The 20,478-nt window shown below is 37.9% G+C and overlaps 1 protein-coding gene across 7 annotated transcripts in view; it reads left to right on the forward strand.

The window, feature by feature from the left end:
• abcc9 (ATP-binding cassette, sub-family C (CFTR/MRP), member 9) overlaps window positions 1-20,478 on the forward strand; it is a 73,842-nt gene that overhangs the window by 18,648 nt on the left and 34,716 nt on the right. For 5 of the 7 annotated variants that reach the window (XR_001290603.1, XR_001290602.1, XR_001290604.1 and 2 more), the window contains 12 exons: window positions 3,229-3,393; window positions 4,622-4,777; window positions 4,866-5,000; window positions 5,113-5,275; window positions 6,397-6,437; window positions 6,570-6,712; window positions 7,000-7,108; window positions 8,301-8,408; window positions 11,586-11,658; window positions 14,807-14,912; window positions 16,482-16,520; window positions 18,729-18,767. Coding sequence is in view for 2 of the 7 variants with exons in the window: in XM_013915355.1 (XP_013770809.1) it covers window positions 3,229-3,393; window positions 4,622-4,777; window positions 4,866-5,000; window positions 5,113-5,275; window positions 6,397-6,437; window positions 6,570-6,712; window positions 7,000-7,108; window positions 8,301-8,408; window positions 11,586-11,658; window positions 14,807-14,912; window positions 16,482-16,520; window positions 18,729-18,767 (1,277 nt within the window). In the remaining 5 variants the exon portion in view is untranslated. The remainder of the gene's footprint in view (window positions 1-3,228; window positions 3,394-4,621; window positions 4,778-4,865; window positions 5,001-5,112; window positions 5,276-6,396; window positions 6,438-6,569; window positions 6,713-6,999; window positions 7,109-8,300; window positions 8,409-11,585; window positions 11,659-14,806; window positions 14,913-16,481; window positions 16,521-18,728; window positions 18,768-20,478) is intronic. The other 2 variants (XR_001290605.1, XR_001290606.1) reach the window with 1 other exon arrangement.

Genomic DNA, 20,478 nt, shown 5'->3' on the forward strand with positions numbered 1-20,478 from the left:
GTCAACAGTTCGTGTGCGACGCCGTGTCTGACGTGATGATGATTAAGACAAAGTTAAAATGACATCACACACACTTTACGTGCAACAGACCTTGTGGATGTAACTTTAACCAGAGCAGCTTCATGCCTGACTCCTAGCATGAAACCAAACCTGCGTTTCACCTTAACTTTTAATATTTTTCCAAATGTTTTCTCATTTTTTATCTTGAAATCCAAAGTATTTTTCCTCACAAATAAATGAGCACAAAAACCGCTTCCAGGACGTTGTCAGCAATAAAGGGTCTCCTGATGTCTGGAAGTTATATTCCACTGAATTCCATATTTGCGTTTTTAGATATTAATTTAAATTCAAGCAGATGATGCTGATTAGATTCAGTCACCAAGTTGCACCTTTTTATAGTAACTTCATACAGTTTCGGGGTTTGGAAATCAGCCATGAAGGACACATGACATCAGGTCATTTGCATAAATCCACAGAGAGCAGAAAATCTCCTCACGTACCAATTCTTATTTTAACCTCTAGAGGCAGGGCCCAGAGGGGCTTACAATGAAGTGACATGAATGCTTAAGTTATGTGAAGTTTTTGTGTTACAAAAGTGGATTTTTTAATGTGGCTAAATCAGCATAGTAACTGATGCTGAACACATAACCAGGTCAGGAGCAGGTTATGTTCAGAATTTGGTTTAAAATTAACAGGAAGCACCACATTTTCATGAATTCTTTTATTTACGGTACATTTTATCTGCATTTATTTGCAACTTGCAACAAGCTGTACTTCAGTAAACCCACCAAATGAAGCCTTTCTGTTAACACAGTGCACACTGTGTGTTAACACAGTTAAAAACGGGTGCTTCACTTTCAGAGTGTGGTTAGTACGCCTGTATTGATGTAGAATCGAGTGTTCCACTTAAGGCTTTTATTTTGAAATGATACTTTATGTGGCATGGCCTTCACACAGTTAAAGTGACAGTGAGTGGGAGGCTGTGGAAAGGCCAGACTAGAATTGGGCTTTAGTTCAGTTGTCTCCCCTCAGTCTTTGTTAACTTGTTGTTTTATTCTTGAGTCTGAATTGCTCATTAACTTTTTGGATTTTTGTTATTTTCCTACAACCTCATCGCAGCAAATTCTATTACTAATTTTCAGAATTGCTTCGCATTATGGACTTTGTTATACTTGTATTAAGGTACTGAATGAAAATGTTCCTAGAATGCAGTTTTGATAATTCAAGTAAACCAAAAATTGTTCTTAAAATGGCTTTAAAAAAATTAAGCTAATCCATTTGGATGTATAGTAACAGTATATCTGGCTTCCTGTCTGATATCTTAGCATAGACCAGCATGACTCATAATTAGCTCGACCAAACCTGCAGCTCGTACACAACATTACAAAACAATATAAATATCTCCCTACAATAAAAAGGGCAGAGCAGACAGAGATCAAGCAGACTGGTCACAGACAGCATTTCTGGCAACCAAATATACACCAGCAGAAGTGATCATAGGCATCAACTCCTCTTAAATCCATGCCAACCTCTCCAAAGGTCATAAAGCAGTCAGGGCTTGTAGGAGAGGCAGAACAGATGCTTTTGTAATGGCAGCGTATTTTCACACAGTCCACTTGGCTGGATGCTGGTATAGTAGATGTTAAGCTGTTGTCAGGTCTGTGCCTGCTGGTTAAAGTGGGTATAATGGGCAATCGAGATAGAGAGCAGAGCATGGCTGCATTTCTGAGTGACATGGAAAATTCCCCACTCACCTCACACTCTCTGCCTCAGTTTAACGTACACAGAGGGACTGCTGAGCGTCACTCTGGGATTTTTGAAGCAACAATTCATGTGTAATTTTTTCAATCCAGATTGATTTATCAGTGTATAAACATTTTTTTTTACTGCGCTAGAAATGGGATACATGGATAAAATTCTAATGTGTATTTGTTTAAACGAATTCAGAAATGTAGAAACTAAATAATAAAATATTAGAATAAAATATTCTGTCTCTTTTTTGCCACAAATATAAATATTGTATAAAATTGCTGTATTTGAAAATGCCAACCATGCTTTCTGGTTTAAAACCCTGGCTACATGGGGCTCATGGACAAAGCACTGAGAATCACCATGAATGGCACAGCCATCATTTGCTTGGATACCAGCTGAGGGATAACAATCAGTCTGGATCATAATTTACTTTCATCTTATTATCCCCTTAGAGTTGGAGGTCACTGCAAATCAATAGAAAGTGATTCTGAGTGATCGCCTTTATCCTATGATTACGTAAATGGGAGTAGTTCCTCTCCAGGTGACAGAGGCTCTATCCATGAGTGGTTTCATGAAAATGAATCATGGTTTAGTCTCGACACTCACCAGAGCTCAACTTAAATGAACACTGATGGACTTTGCATCGATGTTTCAGACTTTGCTAAAATAGCAAGCGTTCCTTACTTTGTAAGAGAGCTCCAGAGACTTGGACAATCATCTCTTTTTCCACAAAGCCCATAGACTATATGTAAATGGATTTAGCCACTATGGTGTAATTTGGGGGGGGATTTCCCCACTTCTGGTCTGCATGCCCCTCCCTCAGCTAGAGCTAAGAGCCAATCCATAGCACAAGAGACAATAAATCTGTTTCTGGCTTTCACTTTTGGGACTTGCGATCCCAGGACAGTAAAGATGACACTGCTTATGAGAGAAAGACCCCAATCCTGTTCCAATTCAACGTCTTATTTTTACCACTGCTGCTGCAGAGTGAAAACCGATTAAATGAAAGAAAAATGAAGTAGAATCTTAACATCAGATTTTACAGAAGATTCTCAATAAGTCCTAGAAATACTCTTTCTTTAGCTAATCATCTAGATAATTTCCTAATAATTATATCAATAATAATAATTTTATTATTATTAAACTGAAAATGTTCTGCAGTTGCATTTTTTATTTACACTGAATGATAAAGAACCTATTTTTGAAACACACTTATTTACATTGTTACTGATGAACGTCCAGAATATCCGTCCAAGGTTGAATTGAAAAACATCTGTATCTGAGAGAATGTTTTCACATATTTTCTAGCAAATTTTGGTTTGTGATTGAAATAGGATATGCTCTTGTTAATGCACCAGCTACTATGGTTTGTGGAACAGACAACAGACTGTCATCGAATGAGAAATCAGTTTGACCTCTGATCAGGTTACAAAGAAGAATCTTATTTTTGTACCTGTTGTCTGCTTGTGTTTGTAGGTCACCCATTTCGAGAACTACCATATGTCTTCCCATGAGCTGCTGCAGAACAGCTCCATCCTGGCTGTTCTTCTCTTCTTGGCTTTAATCCTGCAGAGAACCTTCCTTCAGGCCTCGTACTATGTCACCATTGAAACAGGCATTAACATGCGGGGAGCTCTGCTGGTGAGTGAAGCATCGTGGAAAATGAAAATTCGGACAGGTGTTTCAACACTCGGGTGTCACTTTGGAAAGCTCATCGTGAATGATTTCTATGATGCTTCAGAGTTTTATCAGCTCACACAGCCATTATCTGTCACCTCATGTGACACCAGGCTCTTTTAATTGCTGATGTAAGCGCCAGCTTAATAGCCACATAGAGGTTTCATTGGACACCTGTTCTGAAGTGTAACAACAGTCCGGTAGATTTCAGCTGGCAGTCAGTGTTGAACAGAAACATGGAGGAGGGTTAAAAATTTCCAGGGCTGATGTAAATCGATAATGTGAAGGCATTTAGTTAGCATTTCTATTTAATTCAGTTATGTAAGTGATGGGTTTATTTATAGGAGTCCCTCAGTGGGAAAAGTCTTTGGCATTCTGCATAGTGCTGACACTTTCCATTAACCTATTAAAACTCAAAGCTAAAACATTGCTTTTTTTACAAATGTATTTAAAATGCTAAATTCTAAAAGAACGTGCTATGTTATAGGTATTTCTTTTTACATGTATTTTTGGCATTTAGTCTTTATCAAGACAGGCTTGTGCACAGCGGAAGAAGCAGCAAAGTTGCTTTAAATAAGCTAAAATTACTGATAAGTGGTAGTGGTAAAAACTCCCATGGTTAATGTAATTAGATGTTATCCAAAGTTTAGTAGGCATTTCTGCATAGTTCAGTTATGGCAGTTATAAATATATAGATTCCATTAATGGGATATAGAGTGTCTGGCTCTCCATTAAAACCCAGAATAATACTGCTAGTAATGAATATATTCATGAAAACCACTGTGCCATGAGCTGGAGTCAGCTCAGCAGCAGACGGCAGACAATATTTTATTTCACTTAAACTCTAAGATAGGTACTAAACATCTAACCATTGTTTATTGAGGAACCAGATGGAATGTCCCAGTTCAAAGTGCTGGCCCTGACTCAACTATTTCAGTCAAAAAAAGGTTGGTATTACCATCTGGATTAATTTCTTTTGTGATTTGGTTCTGGGACCAGTGTGGGACCCCACACTCAATAAACACAGGCATCAGGTGGGTCAGGTGGGTTCCACAGCAGCTTGCAAATGTTCAGCGACCTTTTAAAACAAGGTGACTGCCTTTAAAAGGTTGGCATTATAGATGAACTAATATGTCTATCTATCCATCATCTTAAACTTTCCTTCATCTGTCTTGTTATCTGTCTTGTCTAGGCAATGATCTACAACAAAATCCTGCGCCTATCCACCTCCAACATGTCAATGGGGGAGATGACGTTGGGGCAGATCAACAACCTGGTTGCTATAGAAACCAACCAGCTCATGTGGTTCCTCTTCCTCTGCCCCAACCTGTGGGCCATGCCCGTGCAGGTAAGATAAGCCATATTCTTAAACATATTTGGATATGTTTTACTCCTATCAATAGTTTTTCAAGTCAGGTCTTTTTGTTTCTTTGCAGATTGTGATGGGAATAATTCTGCTCCGTCATTTTATGGGCTCGAGTGCCTTGGTAGGAGCGGCTGTCATAGTTCTGCTGGCTCCGGTCCAGTACCTTATAGCTACAAAGCTGGCAGACACGCAGAAAATCACACTGGTAAAGAAGATATTTATAAATATAAAAGAAATGTTTTCTCAGTTTAGAAAACAAAATTTCCTGCGTAATTCTGAACAAAAATCTTCTTTGAATGTCTTATTTGCTATCTCAGGAACACAGTACAGATCGTGTTAAAAAGACCACTGAGATCCTAAAGGGCATAAAGTTGCTGAAGCTGTACGCCTGGGAGAACATCTTCTGTGACAGTGTGGAGGAGACCAGAGGCAAAGAGCTCACCAGCCTCAGGACCTTCGCCTTCTACACATCCATGTCCAGTAAGATGAAAATCAGTAGCAGGAGTTTTAAGTATGTGAGCAGAATGTCTGCAGACCAGCAGAAATGGAATTTGTTTGGCATGTACAGAATGAATCTTGTTTGAAACACCACACATATATTCAGCGATGGTTAGCATAAATCATTTTTCTAGGAAATTATTTCCACAGTACAACTTAACAAACAGTTAGATTACAGCATTAATTACTGCACTTGGTTTTCAGGTGATTATATTTAATTTATACATTCTTCCCTTAGGCAGTATCCTTCAAAGCAATAGCATACATTTTCACTGCTATGCAGATGGTATCCAGTTTTATCTATCCATGAAGCCAGATAACACGCACCAATTAGTTAAACTGCAGTAGTGGCTTAAAGATATTAAAACCTGGATGACCTCTTTTTATGAATTCAGATAAAACTGAGGTTATTGTACTCGGCCCTAAACATCTCACAAACATGGTTTCTAACCAGATGCTTACTCTGGATGGCATTACCTTGGCCTCCAGTAACACTGAGGAATCTTGGAGTCATCTTTGACCAGGATATGTCCTACAGTGTGCAAATTAAACATATGTAACACTTAATATGAAACACTGATTTCTTAAATTTACACAATATCCTAAAATTGGAAATATCCTGTCTCAGAGTGATGCTGAAAAACTAGTTCATCCATTTATTAATTCTGCACTGAGTGTTTCTTTTTCATTCCCCTTTTTTGCTCACAATGTGTTTACACAAAATTTTGCATTTAATTATTAGCTATTATTAAACTCTAGATCTCTTCCACAGTGTCCTGTCTCCCACCCTCACCCCCAAAGATTTTCTCTGTATTATTGTAGGGTCTTTACACAATATAAAGGGCCTCAGGAACCTCTTTTTGTGATATAAATGCAACTGAATAATTGTTACTGTTATACAGTATTTGATTATAGAGAAGGCTCTTGTCTAGCCCACATTCATAAGTGCTGTTTTTGAATAATGGTTAAAACAATGCAACATTTGTTTTTCAAAGAATAATTTTTTTAAAAGGGACTTAAAGTATGTTATAAAGCTTGTATTGTTACCTAAATCAGCTAAGTTACTATCCTACCAATAAAACCTGTTCCTTTTTTTTGTGCAGTTTTCATGAATGCTGCTATTCCCATTGCTGCGGTTCTAGCCGTAAGTCAGTTTTATTACAATCTGTAAAAGAATTTGACTCTGCTTTAAATGTTCTACTTGCTTATTTCTTAAGCTATAATTCAACAGCATAAGGAAGAGATGTTAAACTTGTCTTTTGTTGTTTTTTTGCAGACATTTGTGACGTATCACATCCTCAATAAAGAAGGCCCCAGTCCTTCTCAGGCCTTTGCAGCTCTGTCACTGTTTCACATCCTGGTCACCCCGCTCTTCCTGCTTTCCACTGTTGTCAGATTTGCTGTGAAGGCTCTGGTTAGGTGAGTGTTTAGATTTATTTGTATTGTAAAAGGTTGTGGACAGCTGGTTGGCATGCTTTGACTGAAGGAGAGGGGATGTGGACATGACTAAACATGGAGTACAAACTGGACATGGCTTCAGCGGCAAATCTAATTAAAGGAACGTCAAGGAAACCCAACAACAGTGACGAGAAACTCTAAACTCCTGAGAGATTGGAGTCATCACAGTGTCACCGTTAATGGGCTGTGTGTGTGTGTGTGTGTGTGTGTGTGTGTGTGTGTGTGTGTGTGTGTGTGTGTTCTTACAGTGTTCAGAAGCTTGGTGAGTTTCTACAGAGTGATGAAATTGGAGACGACAGCTGGAGAAATGGTGACATATCTGTTTCCTTCGAAGCTGGAAAGAAACCCATGGGGATGGTGAGTTACGATACCAGATCAATAAAAAAGACCAAGGAAAAGTGCAAAAGTAACAGTTTGTATTTTTGACTGCTACACCTCTGAGCCTGTTTGGGGTATGTGAACATTTTACCACTCAGTGAAATACAGGCCTAATCGTGTGGCTGTCTGAGTCTTTAGTCGCTTAGTGTCTGCTCTGCAGTGGGATTATCACTGTTTGTGTTCAAATGGACAGTCAGACCACAAAGCTGAGTGACTCACATGATTCATTAGAGCTGTAATGGTTTTCAGATAAGATTGTAACAGGAAATTAAAAAAACAGCATACCCATTTATGACATATTTTTTCGACTCATTTTATTCTCACTCAAAATCAGCTAAAATTAGACAACATAGAAAATAAAACCCCGTAACAGTAATACCGGATTTTGTTTTCATCTCCATTATCATTTTATCGCCTCTACTTAATGTTAAAAACACATTTTTTAGACATTCTTTAGCAACTAAACTTCTTATGTGTGGAAACTAAGCAGCAGTCGTGGGGTGTTTACTAAATGTAAGACCAAAGTGGAGATATTTGGCCATAAACGTAGCATGTCAGCACAAACACCTCATACCAACTGTCTGCACGATGGTGGAGAGATTATGATTTGGTATTGTTTTCTAACCACAGCACCTGGGCACCTTGCAGTCACTGAGTACATCATGATCTCCTCTGCACACCAAAATATTCTAGAGTGTGATGTGAGGGCATTTGCCTGACAACTAAAGCTTGACCCACAGAAATTGACTGTTACCTGCTTCCTAGTATCTCCAATGACATCAATCACATGCCCTTTTCTAGCTGGTCCATAATCCTGGGTTATGTAGCCAATATGGAGATCTTTGAGAGTGAAAACTGTGACTTTTATGGATACAGCATCCTGGTACTTGGAGTACACTCACATACTGTAGCCTGACTACATCTTCTTGATGAACGTGTGAATACTTTTACTTTTGTGTGGAGATTTTAGTTGTGGAACTTCACGTGCAATTTAGAAACATTGATGAACTTTGTTTGTGTATCTGGATCATATAATAATAATGAGGACTGAGTCCATTGGGGCAACGTTTTCTGCTTCCAGAGGAAGTACAGCAGATGCAGAAAAGTCTTATGTTTATTATCAAATGCTCACTCCTTTCTCTCCCTTTTTCTTTCGGTTGTCCCTCTCAAGACCAAAGCCATCAACAGGAAGCAGCCAATGCGCTACCAAATGGACAACTATGAGCAGCCAACCAGGCGACAGATGAGACCCTCAGAGACAGAGGATGTGGCTGTAAAGGTCAGGCTCAAAGTTTATGTGTTAGGGGAAAGTTTACAGGGGTGTAAGTTAGATAGAGGCTATGATCACATGTAAAGTGCAACACATGGACCCACGTCTACCCATTTATCAATGAACTTTTTGTTTTTTTGGCAGCTTTAGTGGAACTGGCTGTGGTTTAATTTGTAGTAATGGACACCTCTGACTTTCCAGAGCTGTAGATGTGGGATAAAGAAAGTAGATGATGGGACTGGAAAGACATCATTAGTATCGGAGCAGAAACCTTTGTCTTGATATCTAACCCACTGGTGTCTTGGAAGGTTTTCAGCATGTGACACTAAGAGTGGGGGTTATGAGCAACACATTTAGGTGCAATGAACTCAGTTGTCCAGACTGACAGTTCCCTCTTAAAAGTAAATAATCTTTTGAGGATGGTTATGCTTAGATGCAGAGGAAAGGTTCCTGTTTTGATGGGAATAAAGAGAGAGGAAACTCATTCAGCCATGTTATCGGCTGCCTGTTCAAGGCAGGTGCAGGATTTCCCTGACAAACACACCTGGAGAGTGGACAGCAGACACGATAAAAGCACCTTTTCGAGAAGAAGCATCAGATGGATAAGCACAGAAGGGCTGCGTGCTGTTGCTGCCACTTATCTCACTTTTATGAGCAGCTGTTTCATATCTTTATTGTTTATGCGTCCATGGGTTTTTGCCTGCAATCATACATGCGACATGCGTGTGTGCACATACTCTCACTCCTCTCAGGAAGTGCAAGATTCACATGAGAATTTGTTGTCCCTTAAAGGGCCTTGTGGATGTGTCCAAGGTTTTCTCAGCCCCTCTGTGAAGACTCCTCTTCCTGTCCCATCCCTGTGGAATGATGCTATTCCCCAGATGGCAGACCCCCAATTAGAGTGGTAGCTTTTCCATGCTTGACACAGACCTTGTTGACTTATCAGTGTAAAACTTGTTTGTTATGCATTACACACACCCACATATACAAGGTTATGGCCATTTAAAGGAGGCCTTTGCTTTTCCTTTTTCTATCAGATATGTATTTTGGTGGATGCTCATGTTAAACATGGCCAACCAACAGGCCATCCAAACTCCACACAGAAGGGTTTCTGTGTGGAGATCCAGATCCAGGAAAATCTGGACACAATGCAGATATAGCATTAATGTTAGTGTAGTTCCCCTAAAATTCTGAGAATAGAGGAAATTGAAGCTTTTGTCTTCATCATACAGGCTTTAAATCAGGTTCATAAAATGTTTAACTCGGCTTCACAGGCTTGAGAAAGCTGCAGAGAAATACGCCAGGGTTCATCTTGTTTTTTATATTTCTTATCTGTCAGTCTTTTGTTTTGTTCATTGTCATATTTACATATCACCAGGCCCATTTCCTGCAGCTGCACATTTTCTATTAAATATTTTGACTACATTTATCTGCTCTCAGCAAAATCTCATCTTTTTATTTTCACTCCCCTTTTTGCACATCTCCTCTCCCTGTCCTTTCTCCTTCCTCCCTTGTCAAATTGTTGATAGTATCTTAACTTGCTTTCCATTTTTATATACCTCATCCTGCTTTTTGTAATCTTGGTTGTTTACTTTTGCTCAGGAGCATGGACATACATCTGAGATTTCCCAAGTGTGTTTTGGTGGTCATGCATGAACAGCCTGCTCAATTGAGGTGTATTTGTTTCTTAGTCACTCAGTGTAAAACAATGTCTAAATATTATAATCTTTATTTTTGGTGCTATAATCTTTTAAAAGAGATCTTTCATCATCTTATGATGCTCTTATATTCTTGATTCCTTTGGGATCGGGTCATTGGGAAAAGGAAGCTTTGAAGAAAGTTTTCGTTTCAGGGGGTGTCCCGGCATAAAATAATAAAAATAAATAAATGCAACAGATGGGAGGAATGTAAACAAACTCCATGCATGAAGGGATATAGACGAGGGATTAGATACACAAGTCTGCTAAGTGCTGATCGGCGGGTTTCTGGACACAAATAATGAAGCTTTCAAAGAGAAATTTCATTGATAGTGGAGCTTAAATTTAAGACTTCTTCCATTTGATCTTGCTTTAATGCCACGTCGTGAAGAAGCAATGAGCGGAGGGTCATGATCCTTTATTCCATCCCTCTTCAGTCTAAATTTCCAGTGAACATGTGTGTTTCAATCAACTGACTGATTTTCATTGTTTCCATTTCATCAAAGGTGATTTCTAACCAAGCCGAGGAAGCTGAATCCTTCTGTTCTTTCTTGTGTTGACCTTTTTTGAGTCAGTAATGGAAAATAAAGTAAATTCCTTTTCATAAGACTCATCCAGCTATGCTTACTGGGGGTAACTGATTATACAAATGGAAATGGAAGTAATTATCATTCATTCATTTTTGGTTAATGTCTAAAAGCTTGTCTTTAAAGGGAGGTCTTTAATAGATTTTCCACTAGGCCATAACACTACCATTAAAGTCATTAGTTGCACTTCGATTGTATTTGTGTCGGACGGTGTCAAAATCCCATGGTTAGAAATTTACATTTGGTCCAATAAAAATGTAAATTGACCACATTTTGTTATATTTAGCTTCAGTCTTTCAGATTTAATACACAAGCTGTAAAACACGTGTCGTAGAACCAAAGAACAACTTGTTTGGATGGTGAACTTATCGGAAACCATGAATACATACTGTATATTATATAGCCTGTCAGGCCTTTTAATGCAAACCTGTGATTTTTTGGCTGCATCGATGACACTGACCGTAATCTCCTACTGAAGTGTGAGTGGATCAGGCCTTCACACATCTTGCACTGACAAAACAGAGCTGTAGCACCTGTCCCTCTTGTGTAACAGATTTTTATTTGTCAGCATTCACCAAAGTGAACTTGATGTGAAATGCGTCACAGGATGACATTTGGTTTGGTGTCCCTCATCCCACGAGCCCAGTGTGTGTGTTATCTCAGCAGTGTTCGCTGCAATGCACTTACTGTTAGCATTTCTTAAACTCTGGGTCGGGGCGTAAAGTGGGTCATGTCCTTTGCTCCAGTGGGTTCACACGTAACAAGAAAACAGCACGTATTCATGTTGCATAATGGGAATTTACTGAGAGTCATGTGCTGGGAAAAAAAGCACTTTAGCGCACTTTAGTAGTATAACCCTTTTGTTACCTTCTGATCTTTTTATTTTTTATTTCTCTGTGTAGGTCACGGGTGGATCCTTCACCTGGGGAAATAACCTGTTGACACTGTCGGACATCAACATCCGGATCCCAACAGGTAAGACTAGACGACAGGTAGAATACTTTAAAGTTCAGGTTTGTATAAGGAGGAACTCTAGTATGTGGCAATGGAAATTTTGTTTATGTTGCATATATTTCATTATATGTAAACGCAATGTGCTCAAAACAGAAGAGGTTTACAATGCCTTAAGAGTGTAAACCTATACAGCTATTAAGTGAAAGCTTGTGGAAATAAAAAGGGTTTGACATATGTTATATATGATGCATCAAACCTAATCATTTCTGTCCTGAACCTAACCTTGCTGATTCTTCTCCTCATACTCTTCCTTTCTTTTAATTCTCTTAGATGTCGTGACATTTGAGGTTTGTTCTTCAACAGTTAGATTTGGTGTACCTCAAAGTTCTGTTTTTGGGACCTGTTTTATTTGATATATATCACTTTATAGGCTACAAGCATAATTTAGCCTTAATTAGAGTCCCAGAGAGCAGCCATTTGGCTTTTCTACCTTTAAAACCCGCCTTCCAGCCAAATGGCTGGTAGGTGTTTAATATTTTAGCATTTGATTTTTACTTTCTTTTATTTGACTAATATTTTGGTTACATATTCATATTTGATGTGTATCATATTTTCTCTTTAATGTTTTGTAATGTGAATATTTGTCAGACCCAGTTCTTTTAGAATTTGCTATATAAAAACACTTATTTTTATATGATATACGGTGCTTAACAAATGTATTAGACCACCTGTCATGTAAACAGGAAAACACAAATATTTTAGAAATCTATAGGTAAACATTATGTTGTTATGTGTTAGACAAATAATACTGAATTTATGTTTTTATACCCACATTTAAGCTGGCATACCATTTCACCGATGAAATTAATTTTTCTGTTCAGGTTAATTTAAGAAGGAAAAAAAAATATTATTGTTACATTTATTCATTTTTTAAAAAATGTGACAAACTTTTTTGCTTTAAAAAAATTAAAACTGTAAATATGAAAAAAATGATCAAAATGACCTATTTTTACCATTAAAAATATCATTTTGATTAAAGAGTTTGTGCACACTGGTGGATTAACCATTAGAGAAACTGTAAATTTAGGTTGGTTTTGTCACAAACCTTATATTCGGTGGCGGTCTAAAATTTGTTAAGAACTTTATAACATTAAATGCTGCTTTGTGTATTAAAGCAGTATCAGTGTTTAAATAAATACATGCAATCACAGCCAGATACTGACTCTGCCAAGTGTTTTAAATTTAGAAGCATACATCCACAGGGAAGGATCTCACTCATATCATTGCGTATTTTAATACATCTGCTGCCTTTCACTTTCTTATGGTGGCTCTGTTCGCTGTAACGTTTCTCTTCTTGTTTTAAAATCTAGTTTTTGAGATTTAAGATCACAGTAAGTTTTGAGCTTATCTTTCTTCTTTGCTGTTTCAGTGTGACAAACACTGTTTTAGTATACATGACGCTGCTGTTACACCGAGAGCTGCGGTAATTCTGCACTCCTCTAACTGAAACACTGAGTGTCAGGAGACCATGTTGATGAAGCTGTTAACAAATGGACTGTATAGTATGTCTTACACGCACACAGACGGACACACACGCAGTTTCCCTCGGGAAGTGACTTGCTTGCCATCCCAGTCATGCTACTACTAAGACAACCAGGATTTGTTGTCCTGCCAAGTGCTGGTGTAATGTTGTTTGGAGTAACTGGAGTGTTATGTTTGTGCGTTTTTCAGTTTGTTTTAGAGTCATTACAGACTTTCAGCTCACAGTGGCTGCTTGCATTTAGGGGATAAGGAATAATAAACAAATAGTAGATCTGAGCTCCTTTTAAGCTTAGTTTGACTGGTTTTGTCTGAAAGTTTCTTGTAATCATATTTATAGATTACCTTGATTGTTATCTGAGAGATTATGAGCGGGGTGTATTGTTGATGTCAGTAAGTAGCGGGGTTTCTAAATGGTTAACCTGCCCTCCACATTTAATGCCTCAGATTCTCATTAACATACAATTTTCAAGTTATTGAAACATCTTATGACATATAGTCTTCTTACAGAATCATGAATATTTAAATATTAAAAGGTTACAGTGTGCCTTACTCTGTAATAAAGTAGCATCCACCAGATAAATTTAGCTAGAGTTAAAGGCAAGGTTAGGTTTGGGTTCAGGTCACGCCCACCCCCCTTTTATACAACTACCCCCAAATTAAAAATCTTTCATCTGAAAAATGTAATCGTCAAACGTATGAATCTTAATCTGAGAATCAGTTCCAGACCTGTTGCTGCCATCGATCGTACATTTTCTCAGTCTAAACTCAATTTGTTGTCTATGCGCAGTTGTGAATAACATCTGTGAGATTTGAAAATCATTGTTGTCATTTAGATTTTCCACAGCCTCCCAACTTGTTTTTAAAACAGGTGTTACACTTCATCGTCTGCAATCGTGGAAAAATGAAGCTTTCACATAACTCTATGCAGTCATCTGAAAAACGAAGTACTAAGTACACTGCATGATTCAAAAGCTTGTAGGGTGGGATTTCAGTCAGGGTGACTTTCATTGGTGCAAACTTGAGCTGTCGGACACATGGCCTCACATTTGACTCTACAATACTTTTGCATACAGAAGATTTCATGGTTGACTCAGTAAGTGCAAGGTGCTGGTATGAAGTGTATGCGCTGACATGCTGTGGTCATGTGCATTATGTCCAAACATCTCCACATTGTTTGTTCAGATGTAACATTGCAACCATTCCAAACCACCATGCCTCTTCAGTATTTGGCTGATTGTTTTGTCATGAATTTTAACTAAGGCCTGCAGAGTTTGAGATGTAGGTCTTTGATTTTTTGGAATTTCTCTGAGTATTGCATAGTTTGAATTTTCTGAGATGTCCCCTCCTGGGAAGATTTTGGCATTGTGTTAACACGCACCAGCAAACTATCACAACATCTACTTTTCATTAGCTAAACCTGGCTCATACTTACCCTCTTAACTGCCATGGAAGCAGTAAAGGTTTTTTTAGTTTGTTACGTGACTGCAAAGAGTCTGTTTAGCATGTGGCTAAAAGAACACCTAATCCTTTCTCCATGTGGGCCACCAGTGAAATGGTGGCTTTAGGAGATTAACTGAGTTTCTAGCTAGTTTACCATCACCACCTTTTTCATTTCATTCTATCTCAGGTCAGCTGACAATGATCGTGGGCCAGGTGGGTTGTGGGAAATCCTCCCTGCTGCTGGCCATGCTTGGAGAAATGCAAGCCATCGAGGGGGGAGTCTACTGGAGCAAGTAAGAAAATATTTTATAAGTACTTAGTATCTAATATGCAAGAATCTGTTAAATGTAACAGAGGATCCAAAGCTGGTGGATTAATAATAAATAAATACAGTAGCTGTTTTGGTGTGCTGCAAATAATTAAATAGAGGAAGTGGAACCCATGTTCTAAAAGCTTTGTATTTTGTATATGATGATATTTGAAATTTCTTCTGTTCTTTCTATGTGTTTCTATGTGTATAAACCTTTTAATTTTTTTGAATGTATCAGAATGATAATCTCATATTTCTCATTTTATTTTGTTTAGTCAAACAGTTAAGTACTTTCAGTTGTTTTTGTTTCACGCCATTTTTATTTTACACATCTGGCCGCATATAGTACGTCTTCATGACCATGATTGGGAACAAATGTAAACTAATAATCTCTTGTCTGTGCACAGAGTAATGCTGACAGTAACGAGAAGAATCAATTACTGGCTCGTTAGTGTCAAACGTCCAGCAGCGACATTCACTGTCATTTAATTTGCTGCTCTCGTGGTCATCTGGGATCTGTCAGCTTCTCCTCTGGAAAGCTTTCCATTTATAAAATCAATTATGGACGACTCAGTTACAGTCAAACTATGATGTTTAAAAGCATTATGTTCTCCCCGAGTTTAATGTAATTGCCATTCATTCGCTAAAATATGGGGGATATTGAGTTACACCAAAGATGCTTTCATTCATTTTATTATTTAATTAAACTGCAAAAGACAAACTGGTTCTTCAGCCTCACAAACACCAAATGACACTGGCTGAATCAATTACGAGGAGGATATTTGGTAATAAGCAGATCTCATAGCCTCACAGCCTGAAGGTGATTCTGCTTTCACTTTCAGGAATGAGCCATTTGTACGACACATAGAGGTCAGCTGTGTTTGTCGTCTCTGGACATTTTATTATTAGAGGAAAGGACTTCCTGGTTTCTACTGTGTCTTATGCTAATTGAAGAGAAGTTCTGAGATAACACTGGTCATTTGTAACATCTCAGTTGCTTCCATAATTGTGATCAGCTTTTCTCGATGTCCTGACAGTTTCACACTTTTAGTGGTTCACTCAGGAGTTTCACCCACAGTGTTAAAATTGGGAGGTTACTTGAATAAACATAAGTGTTTATGTAGAGCTGTGGTCAGGAGTTTAGGCCTGTTAACTTCTCATTGACCATGATTGACCACAACTAAAGTCATTAAAGAAATTAAAGAAGTCATTTAAAAAGCCCCAAATACCATGACATTCATACACAGATTTTTAATGTGCAATGTGAAGCTGGAAATGGAAACAAAAGGTTGCTGTAGGTGTCTGCAGTGTGCGCCGTCATATTAGACAACTGTCCTGTGACTACGACTCATTTTCTTTCTGTAATTCAAGTTTCAGTTGCTTTTTTTTACAGGATTTTTGAATTTCTATCGCCTATATATCTGTCTTTATATTCTTATATTGTCTTTGCACACTAACCAGTGTGTGGTTGTGTGTGTGTGTGGTTGTGTGTGGTTGTGTGTGTGTGTGTGTGGTTTCTTTCCCTTTACCTTCTGCTTTCTTGCCATATCAGGCAGCCTGATTGTGAGGTGATCCACGAGGGGAACATAAGGTACCTTCTCTCTGGTCTACAGTCATTTAAACACAGACTGTAAATACTCAGGCTTGAAAATAGGTACTATTTTCTCACTTGCATACCCTCCTGTTATTTCAAAGGGGTATATTGGCAAAAGCATGAGTATCTTCTTGGTGTTAAATTAGTTTATTAGTCATAATTTTTTATTACACCCAAAAAGGTAACTGCCATCTTTCACTGCTCACTGAGCACAGCATTTCCCCATCAGTTTAATATAAAGAGGTTACAAATCATTCCATATCATTTTTTATGCCTTTCAACGTTTACATTTAGCAATTTGGATGATTTTTTTTTATTGCTCACCGTGTGTTATGAAGGTTAAGTAAGTAAATCGCATTAGGAAGTAATCTGAAGGTGTGATCGGCTGTGGTTCACGAGCCCTACAGAAACCAGTGCTGATATCAGGTAAAGCAGTTTCTGAGTTTACCAAGGACACTTTCTATCTGGTGTTTGCTGAGTTAGTGCAAAATTGCACTGAAATTCGGAAAAGAACAACGTGGACATGCACAGCTATCATTGAGAGTTTTTACTCTAAAATCTGCTGCACGTTTGTACTGAGTGGCAGCACTGAGGTTTAGCCTGAAGTTGGAGAGTGAGGTTAATATTGGAGATCTGTGGAAGCCACATAATTATCAGTACATTCATATTTCTCTCAAATGTTGAAGGAACACAATTTTTATCCTTACATTAGGATGTCTGATGCTCTTGGCTGATGATGGCCTCAGAGGAATGGGACATTCACTGTTTGGTTCTGCGTTGATGCAGAGACATTAATCAGTCTGAATGTTGTAGCAGGATAGCTACAACATTCAGACTGTATCGTCGTAACACATGCCTGATGGATCGATTACTTTATGTTATTCAGTGGTTAAACTGATTTCCATGAGCCAAGAGAACCAGTACAGAAGTTTAACACACTGAAAGCTCTTAGAGTGACCAAACCATCTGAGAAGGGTCTGAAACCTGCGTAACTCTTTCTGCTGTTGTAATGTTTTTGTAATGTCATAAGACTAATCTAAAAATATTAAATTGTTACATTACAGTGTTACATATTGAGAAACTAATTGCAAGAGAAGATAATTTATGTGTTATTTAGTTTCTTACAGCTGTTTAAAATAAAACAAACATAATAAATAACACACACCACGTACGAAACTCAGAAGTATAAATGCTGTCCTCTCTGCAGCCTCTCTACACATGATGCTTTTAAACTTTTCTCTTTTTTTCAAAGCTAATTTGGTTTTACTCATTCTTCATGTCTTGTTAAACTGTAGATGTAACAGTAAAATCGAATATTCATTGACATGCAAGAAACAGAAAAGACTATTTGCTCATCTATGCATATTTATTACATCAATCATTATATTGATTTTGATTAAAGTGAACACGTCATTATTCTATAGGTTTATACAGTGTTGCACTGTTTTTCTTTGTTCTAGCACTCCTCTTGCCAGATTCTCACTCACTATTTTTAAATATATTAGCTGACTTTTGTGTATAACTTTTGACAACCATGTAATTTTTGAAATGTAAACCTTTCAACTCTACTCTACTAACTCTATTACTAGTCCTCCAATAGTACTGGAGCTGGAGAACAAGAAACAGTACATCCTTAAAGTAACACTGAAAATGTCTCTGAGCTTAAATTAGCATGAGCGGAGAGTGAGGGCTGGATACTTTTTAAAGTGCAGTCAGGGCGTATTTGATGCTGCACGTCCTTCTGTAAATAGGCTTGATTTAGCAGTTGGATTGAAGATTCTCTGTTTGTTGAAGGCTCTTCTGTTTATGCCTGTGCTCGTTTAAGCTGGGATATGATTCTTACACAAGCACACTCTCAGTCGCAGAAAATACACGACCTCATTGTCGAGGAAGCCACAAAACCTAATTATCACAGACAGACAATGACTGCATCACTTACACAGCCCTTCTTTTCTGGGTGGGAAGGTTAATTCAGTTAACAGCTGGCAGGCTGGGGTTTGACATGACTCTTCCATTTGTTTTCATGTTTTCTTCTTCTTCGTGCTTTTGGTTTTCCTCCTTAAAAAGCAAAGCAGCAGCTCATCTTTTGTGTTTTGTTATCGCTTTGCTTTTGTTGCGGTGGTCTTGTCCTTGTGTTCACACGTAAGCGCAAATATACATGCAGTGGACGGCAGCAGGCTAATTCTAACACACTGACTTTGACAGTTGGTCAGAGGCAGAGGAGTCTGACGAAGACATCAGGAGGTACTCGCTCTTCTTCTGGTCTCGACCTCAGAATGATGTGACCCTTTGACCCCTCAGTCTCACCTCCTCTTCTTTCTCCTCTGCTTCTCCTCCTCTTTCAGTTTTAACCCCATTTGTCATTGTTACTGTGCCTCAGAAGAAGTTGCCATTTTGCAAATAGCCAGGTTGTTGTTCTTGAACACATACATATAAGCTGTCTTTTCTATACCTATATAAATAAATATTATATAGTGTTAGTCATAGACAAAAACCATAATTCTTTAGTGAATACACAGCTTATAATACTGAAATTAAAAAGCAATGCAAGGTTGCCAGTTTATTAATGCAACATTATTTTACTTTTATTGATTTTTTCTTAGTCCAGTAAGCGTTTCATTATTTAAACTTTTTAAATACAGAGATTTTCTTTATCTAATGCTTATGAGGACTTGAAATGTGATTGAAGTTAAACCTGGACCAAGTTCAGTAAGACAGCAGCTTAATGAGGAACCACAGATGGATCACTTATTGGTTTATTCTTTCTTTCTTGAATGATTTTGCTACATCAGGTCATATTGTGTGTGTTCAGGACCGTCAGCCTTCAGAGAGTGTTCTGCTCATTGTGTTGCTTTTTGTTCACGTGCCGTGTGTTGTTTTTGTTTTTATTGCTGGGAGTCATTGGACCCCCCCATTCAAAAAAAACAAACAAAAACCAAACAAACAAATAAACAGACTTTCTGATGCAATTGCGATATTTCTGCTAGAAGATAGCACCAAAAAAGAAAACGGGAGCTGGCCACTTTATTACTTTTTTCTCCAAAAAAGTTTATTTATAATAGCGGTTTGTTGACAGTGGCAGTTGGATGACAGACCTCTCAATCTAATGGCTTCAGATCGAAAAATATACATGTGGTGACTTTGAGGAAGACTTTGTTGGTAAGAAGATTAGTTTTCTTATGATTTGAGGGTAATATGATGGTTGTAGAATAAAAATTGTAGGCATGCCAACAGGTTCAAAAGAAAATTTTAATTAGAACTTTTCCCCCTTTTTTTGTCTGTTAATTAGTCCACTGGAGCCTTCTCATTCCCTCAAATGGGCGAAGCATTTTGTGAATTTTGTAAAATCTAGATCATAAAAATAAATAAAAGTATTAGACTTATAACCTTGCTAGTTGATTTAAAGTTTTAACAACAAACCTGTGTCAGAGGAACAAGGCCAGAGAAAGAAAAACCACAGCTGAAGGATACCCCAACCATAAATATGAAAAAATTAGATGAGAAATGGGATTTTTTTTGACAAATTGTTAGATAATTTAAAAATGGTATGCAAAAACTAGAAATGTTTGCACACTGGTGACTTTCATTTTCAGGCTTTGAATGGTGTTTCCAGTTTTGGACGTACAACAGCATATACTGGGATTATTTGCTTTACATAATCCCATCAATTACTAAGTTTAAGATGAAATCAGCAACTGGGAGCAAAGATGTATTGTTCCCTCTTAGACAACCTCAGGCACCCCTTAACCAACACCTCATCACATGTAGACAATCAGTAATTAAGCCTAAGCAGCACCCAAAGACTCCTTACACTGCCACCTCAAGGAGCCAGCTGTATAATAGACTTTCTAACAGGGTCTATACAGGGAGTGCAGAATTATTAGGCAAGTTGTATTTTTGAGGAATAATTTTTATTATTGAACAACAACCATGTTCTCAATGAACCCAAAAAACT

The sequence above is a fragment of the Pundamilia nyererei genome, unplaced genomic scaffold (assembly GCF_000239375.1).
Source record: "Pundamilia nyererei isolate P.nyererei 1_Seehausen unplaced genomic scaffold, PunNye1.0 scaffold00291, whole genome shotgun sequence".
NCBI lineage: Eukaryota > Metazoa > Chordata > Actinopteri > Cichliformes > Cichlidae > Pundamilia > Pundamilia nyererei.